General features: G+C 35.3%; 1 protein-coding gene across 3 annotated transcripts; it reads right to left on the reverse strand.

The window, feature by feature from the left end:
* Window positions 1-472: 472 nt before the first annotated feature.
* On the reverse strand, window positions 473-5,815 carry LOC110291778. 3 transcript variants are annotated; one of them, XR_002377613.1, is made up of 4 exons: window positions 5,378-5,793; window positions 4,993-5,058; window positions 2,603-2,765; window positions 473-520 (listed from the first exon to the last, which is right to left on the reverse strand). XR_002377613.1 is itself a non-coding variant. In XM_021159047.1 (4 exons), exons 1-3 carry the CDS (start codon window positions 5,762-5,764, stop codon window positions 2,691-2,693), a joined length of 528 nt encoding a protein of 175 aa, XP_021014706.1. In that variant the 5' UTR covers window positions 5,765-5,815; the 3' UTR covers window positions 805-981; window positions 2,647-2,690. The 3 variants fall into 3 exon arrangements, 1 of the variants encoding a protein (XP_021014706.1); XM_021159047.1 differs by lacking the exon at window positions 473-520 and adding an exon at window positions 805-981 and having other exon boundaries at window positions 2,647-2,765; window positions 5,378-5,815; XR_002377612.1 differs by lacking the exon at window positions 473-520 and adding an exon at window positions 894-981.
* Window positions 5,816-7,693: the final 1,878 nt, after the last annotated feature.

A 7,693-nucleotide genomic window follows, 5' to 3' on the forward strand; every position in this document is an offset into this window, starting at 1 on the left:
CTCCTCCCCAGCCCCATGTCTCCAGGAGGATGTCCCCACTACCCACCACCCACCCCACCAAACCTCTAAACTCCCTGCAGCCTCCAGTCTCTTAAATGCAACTTCTCTAACTGAACCCAGACCCAGAAGTCCTCTACTGTATCTGTGTTGGGGGCCTTATATAAGCTGGTGTATGCTGCCTGGTTGGTGGTTCAGTGTTTGAGAGATCCCAGGGTTCCAGGTTAATTGAGACTTCTGGTCCTCCTACAGGGTCGCCCTCCTCCTCACCTTCTTCCAGATTTTCCCTAATTAAAAAACAGGGGTCAGCAGCGTCTGTCCATTGGTTGGATGCAAATATCTGTATCTGACTTTTTCAGTTGCTTGTTGGGTCTTTTGGAGGGCAGTCATGAAAGGTCCATTTTTGTAAGTGCTCCATAGCCTCAGTAATACTGTTTGTCCTTGGGGAATCCCCTTGAGCTGGATTCCACTTTGTGCTTGTTGCTGGGCTTTCTTTTCCTCCGTTTCCTCTCCATTTCCATTCCTGTAGTTTTTTTCAGATAGGAACAATTATGGGTCTGAGTTTTGACTGTGGGATACAACCCCCTCCCTCACTTGATGCCCTGTCTTTCTCCTGGAGGTGGGCTCTACAAATTCCCTCTACCCACTACAATTATTTTTTAATTCAGAGATACTTAAAATTCTTATTTCTTCTTTAAAATATTGACCATTTAAGATTATAATTCTCTTCCTTTCTTTTAACTTCCCTTGTTTTGAAATCTGTACTGTCTAAAGTTAATTCTAATATTATTTATGTATAAACTCAACATTGATTTCTGTGGACACTGTTCACCTTGTTTATTCAATACAAGAACAACAAAAGGCTACTCAAAGGTAGACTATTTGTAATGATCTCCATGAATCAGTATTTTAGCTTTGTAAACAGTGATATCATTTACAATATTGTAGTTCCTCAGAAATCCCGCAGTCCTGATGTTAGCTCACCTAAGAAGAAAGTGGGATAAGAATGAAGCTTGAGGTGATGTAGAATGTTCTTGGTTTGAACTGTATGGGCTCTGCTTAAATTATACCACATTATATAATGTGTTAAATGTTTGCTTTTCTTTACAAGGAATGACTCAGGAATAAAATCTCAAACTTAAAAACATCAAAAATATAAAGACGCTGAGAGAGATTAAGCTATGGACATCTGAGGCATTCTCCATTCTACCACTCTAGATGAATGATAGTTTCAAGAGAGAGCTCTGTTGGAGAAGTCACAGAATGCTTGTAGACTTAATCTTACTGGAGCTCTTGATCAGTGGAAAAGAACCAGTTCATAGCAAATATTCTGATTTTCTACATATTTACTGAATAAAAATGAGCCAAGTAATCACAAAAGACTTTTATTGCAAAAAAAAAAAAAAAATCTGGTATATCAGTCTTAAAGGTTCTACACTGTGTAATTAAGGTAAATAGCATTTTACCTTAATTACATTTGAATGAATATGACCAGAGTGAAAGATTTTTTTTTTTGTCATTGAGGGCAATTTTATGTCTCCTTATATTGAGTCTCCAAATATATTTCTTGAAATCTATGGGGTTCTCTAGAAGCTGGGAAAGACCCAAAACAAAGGCTATTCTACTTCTTTGTCTACTTGAAGTTTGGAATTTCTGAAACTCCACATAATTGCTTAGTAGGAGTCTTTGAATTCTTATCTAATGCTTATGTATTATATTTTTCAATGGCACTGATGCCAACTGGTGGCCTTGACTCACATTTACATGAGTCTTTTTAACTCTTTGTAACTTGTACAATTTCATTCTTCTAATTCATCAAATGATAATTCACTCACACCCATGTTTACCATTTAAGTTTAAATATAACTTTCCATAAAATATAGTAGAAGTTAAACATTGCCATATGTAAAGTTCTATATAAATACACCATGTATTCCTTCTTTATGGACAAACAAAACAACAACAAGAACAAAACAAAATAAAATAACTGAGTTTCAGTGCATATATATATATATATATATATATATATATATATATATTTGAAAATGAAGTCGATTTATTCTGTTGTCTTAGGCATCTGCAATGGTGACTTCAACCTCAACTCCTGGCTCAATACTGATGGAAGTAAGTTCCTATTTTACTGTGTCTAGTTTTCTTTCTCTAGCTCCCATTCTTCTAAATGTTCCACATTATCAGATGAAGATTGTGTTATTTCATGTAATTTATGGAATATATTTGTATTTTGTCTGAAAATCTGTCTGTGCACATCATGAAGGCCAGAAGAGGGCACCTGATCCTATAAATATGAAAGTATAGAGATCATGATTTGCTATGGGTGTGAGTATCAAATCCATATCCTCTGGAAAACCAAACTTGTGCTCTTTTAACTACTGAAAAAAATCATTGAGTCCCCAAAGATTGTGTTCTTGGACAAAGACTATTTGAGCTGTCTTGAAATATTTTACAGACAGGGAGCCCTTTAGGTTCGAAATTCATCTATGATTTTAGTCATAATAAGCTAAGCCCAACCCGTTAAGGCAACATTTAAGAACTTTCATTATGACAAGCCCTGTTATAGATACATGCCAATTAGTTTATGACAAACCTTAAATAGTTTATAATTGTAGAAAACTGAGTCCAAATTCAAACCTCTGTTGCTGGTGTCCTCCTCAGATCTTAGCAAGGAAGAAGCCTTATATGCCAAAGGCTTGCATCTCTTCTTCTTCAGTTATTTCAGTCAGTGGCTCTTGATGTTTCTGTTCTGATATCTGAAGGGTGCAGTGAATCATTCATAATCATGTGAAGTCATTAGCTCTCTAAGTGACAACAAAATTATCATCTCTATGACACTCAATTATCTATTCTTTTATTTTGAGGAGAGGATCATATATAGAGAAAAGAACAAATTGTTCAGATAGATTAATGAAGAGATAATCACAGCACAATGCTGTCTTCATTGTTTCTACCAAGTCAGGCTGCTAAAAATCTTGTCTCAGTTTTGCTCAACTACATCTTTAAAGGGGAGAACCATGGCTCTTTAACCAATCCATAAAGCCTGGCAAAAGTGGCTAGTTTTGTACTACTGTAGAAGATAGAATGGAGAACTACTCAGCAGGCTTCTTAGGTGGGAATTCAAATCAAGAGAGTATAGGAATGTAGAAAAAAGCAAATGTAGTTTAGAGAAAAGTTAGAAAGCATGAAAAGTTTGACATGAAAATCAATAAACTATGGTGGCAGGGAAGTATTTTTCAGGGGAGAGAAAGGGTAGGATAGAAAACAGAAAATGAAGGATTGGACTGTGAGGGACAATGCAGTCTAAACAACTGGTAGCAAGTAGAATGAGGGGATTGAGTTATGAGAGGGAGTAATGACAAAAGCTGGCAACTGGGTTTAACACATTAAATCCAGAACATCTTTCTTGTTTCTATGCCTGCAGGCCCTTTGAACTTTTCTCCTCACTAAAATCCATGATTGACTTTGAAAGTGTCTAAGTTCCCGTGGCTATTACATCACAGGACTCTCATGACTGAATGCCTATTGTGAAACATGTGCTTTCTACATTTTGGCCTATGGAAGCATCCTTACTAATGGATGGTCCATGGTTATATGTCAAATGGCAGAAGTATAACTCAGCTGTAACATTAGTCTATTCTCATGAGACAGGATAGCTTCCCCTCACTTGGCAGAGATGGTCAAAGGCATAGGGTAGGGACATGTGTTTGCAACTTGGAGGACCTTTCCTGAAGCAGAAATTAGGAAAATATTAAGAAGTTGGAGCCTCATAAAGCCTATCATTATTTATAAAATTGTTAAACAAGTGATTATTTGTGAGATATCCAGTGCCTTTTAGCAACAAAGAGGAGTCTATAGTCCAACATAGGAGCTATTACCTCACAAAGATTTATCCTTTGATTTTAAATGTGAGTGTTTAAAAGCATGTAAACTTATTTACTTATTTACAACAAACCGATTGTTCTTATATTTTGCTTTAGTTGTTGAAGCCAGTTTTTAAACACCTTTAAACATATGAATGTGTGCATTATAGCAGGTGCTATGCATAGCACACAGGTAAAAACCAGAAGAAAACTATTATCAGTTCTCTACTTCCATCATTTTGTGGCTTTCAGGAATGAAATTCAGATTGGCAGCCTCATAGAACAAGCACGTTTCCTACTAAACCATCATGCAGGCCCTTAAATACATTCTATAAAGTGATTCATTTTGCATTATTTGGGCAATTATGTATTATACCTGATACTGTTAACTATTTCTTCTCCTGCTGTATATTAGTATTTTAGCACAGTTCTTTTACATTTGTGTTGATTATGTTATATAACATATATACCATATATGATATGATATAACATATCAATTATATGTTATATATGTTATAAAATATAACATGTTATATATGTTGTTATCAATTATAAATTACTTTCATTGTAAACATTTTAGTTCTTTCCATAATTTACAATATGTGGTAAATACTAGTTTAAATAGACTCTAAAGCTGTATTCTCTTGACATGAGTAATACATGGTATTCACAAAATAGTCTATTTGAAATTTACATAATTAACTCATCTTCAATCTTCAGTATTGTCTGTCTCAGCCAACATATTTGATCAAGAAAATGTGTATATAACATTTCCTTTGTCAAATACAGTTATCCAATATATATGTATATCTAAAATCATCATTCTTTGCCTATTTGTCTTTTTATCTCTTATGAAAAACTCTTAAGAACTTAGCTTTGGGAGCTTGGTATAGATAACTCTCACTATGTCATTAACTTTCCTCCAAACACATGGCATATTTCTGTGGTACTTCCATTTTATGATGAGGAAACTGAATTTTAAAATGGCCTAGAACTATCCATAATGGAAAACCCTTGTAACTGGAATCCAGAGCCAAATTTGGCAGGCGTACATCCTTCCCATCCTCTTGCCATCGTCTCCATAGTTTCTATGCATTGTTTGTTACTAAGCCAAACTCACCACGGGCCCTGTAATCAGTCCATTTTCTTGAGTGTCAGTCCATTCGTCAGAATTCTTGTTTAAGCACTGAAAGACATGGTACTTTCTATTAAAATCCACGTGTTAATCCCTGAGTGACAAAGGCATTTCTAGTGAATGTGAGAAGCTCTGTTCTTAGGGCTTTGTTTTATTTCAGAAAATCTGGGTTGTTTTTCAATTACATTCAACCTTAGGAAAAAGTCAAATCAAATGCCGATGTTGAATGGGTCTAGGCTGTAAAGAAACTACTTTCAACTGCTCTTTCTGAGTTCACAGCACAGGGTTTCCAGCAACTCTTACAAAATGCATTTCTGAAATTATCCATGTACAGGAAAGCCTATATCCTTGTTTGAGATTTTAGACTTACCCTATCAACCTGAACGTGGCTAGTTTTCTGATCAGGGCGAAAGACTACGGAACTGGTCGATGGGGGCCTTTTATTAGAAGGAAGGGTAGCTGGGATAGAGGGAAAATGGGAGGGAGGTTCGAAGGGAATATGGTGCTTCAAGGAAAGTTTAGTAAGACAGGAAGAGCAGGGCATGGAAATCATTAAGGTAGGATAGAATGAAGTATTCTTCAGAGGGGGAAAAGAGATAGGGCAGAAGGCAGAAAGAGGGTTGGCCTGGTGACAAGCCTGAATGTAGGCAGGCTGAGAAGGCAGAAGGTGAACGTGATTCAGAGGACCAGATGGAATTGAGCTCTGGGCAAAAGGATGGGGCTGACAGGAAAAAAGGCTAGGAAAATGTTTTCTCATCTTTCTAGATGCCCCTCAAAGATGTTAAGCCACTGATATCAGCCAGCAACTGAGCTGATGCTTGACCAGTTCTGGCAATTACCTCTCGGGTCACTCCTCACCTCATCCTATGTCTGAATGCCCATTATGAAGCAAACACCCTTGCTGTGCTTTAGCACCTCAGCCTTGTCACCTGCAGATACAACCAGGATTTATCTGTCAAAGTCATCGTGGTAAAAGAAGACTGAGCAAAAATGAAGGTTTTAAACCTGTGTCTGTGCTTAAGGTAACCTGCGGTTTTCTTTCTATTGGCAAAGCACAGGTAGGTTTAAACAGTAGTCCTGGGATAGGAGTCTCGAAGCAGGTACATAGAAGTCAGTTTGCCTTTCACCTATCACTTAGTGAAAAAGAGAATATTTGAGAATTGATTTTCTTTCCATTTTAACAAAGAAGGAAAACACTTGACTCTAGGAAAGAAACCTTCATAAGTATAGAAATTAATCAATCGATGTTAAATATATACCTGGTTTAAGATTCATAGAGACAACCTATAGTCTGGATTTTTCTCCCTCTTCTATTTGGTGAAGCTACATTACTGACCTATTAGGTAATAATTAATAGAAGTTGGAAGAGTGCGCAATATATTCATTTCCCTTCTTTATTTGGTCCCTCAATCTTGTCCACAATTGCTGTCAAATATACCTTTTCAACCCTGTATGTTTAATTGAGTATTTTACATAAATCCATATTTCTCCATTCTTACATTCTTACAAACTGCACTTCCTATTTTTAAAGCTTTGTTGGGTTCTCTAGTTCAGCTAATACACATAAAATTAATCTAAATTTGCTTAAAAATAACATTATATGACTCCATGTGCAATGAGAAATGTTATAGTAGCAATGGCATTTTATCAATTTTATATAAACTATTCACACATGCTAATTATACAGAGAAATAGGTTTCTCAAATATTCTTTAAATTTGCCATTTATTTATAAATCTCCACTTCCCCAGTCTATGTTTGTCTTCCTTCTATTTTTAAGTATTCCTTTCTTCCTACTTCTTATAACATTGGGAAATATAATTATCCAAGATGATAAATATATATGCATATGTCAATATCCTCATTCTTGTATACTTTTCAAATATAAGTGCATAAAAAGCCTTACTTATAATTCAGTATGTGTTTATTTTTGTGCAGTATTTATTAGAACTCTTACTGAAATAATGCACTTCAAACCTTTTATTCATTTTCATATACTTTCAGTGGTATAGTTGTGCTGTTTTATATTTTTCTTCCTTTCCTCATTATATTTGTCCTCAGACAAGAAGCATTCATTTGTTGGCATCTTTGGTGTTTTGTTTTAAATATGACTACATGTTTATCATTTTGTTTTACACAATATTTCATCCTAAGTTTTTGAGTTTTGTATCTGTAACTACCAAATATCTTTCTCATTCTTCCCTTAATCTCTATACTGCTTCACTTTAGTTAAAGTGATCTACCCTATTCTGTATTCTCTCTGTCATTGATCTCTGAAGTTCCAGTTGGAGAACTTGCTATTTCTCTTTACTAACACATCCATGGTACCATGATGTTTTACAAGAGGATTTTTCCTTTTGGCTGTTTCTTATTTTCAATGTTTCCATTTCTCTTGGGACTATCCTGCCTTTTTTTCTCAATGCTTTTCTTTGAAAGTACTAACTTTAAAAAACATGTGCTTTGTTTGTCTATCTATTTTGGGTATTGTCAAAATACTTACCTGATTTTTTCCTACCACATGTGAATATGATGCTATTCATTTTCTTCAATTTGATTTTAACTTCTCTTCTTCTTTTAGTACCATGTTTAGCTGCTGTTAAAATATGGACATTTATATCTGAGTGTTTATACTTTTGTAGGGAGATGAGTGAAAACATTTGCTCACTCCAAACAGAAATGATGACAGG

This window comes from Mus caroli, chromosome 3 (assembly GCF_900094665.2).
Source record: "Mus caroli chromosome 3, CAROLI_EIJ_v1.1, whole genome shotgun sequence".
In the NCBI taxonomy this organism is placed as follows: Eukaryota; Metazoa; Chordata; class Mammalia; order Rodentia; family Muridae; genus Mus; species Mus caroli.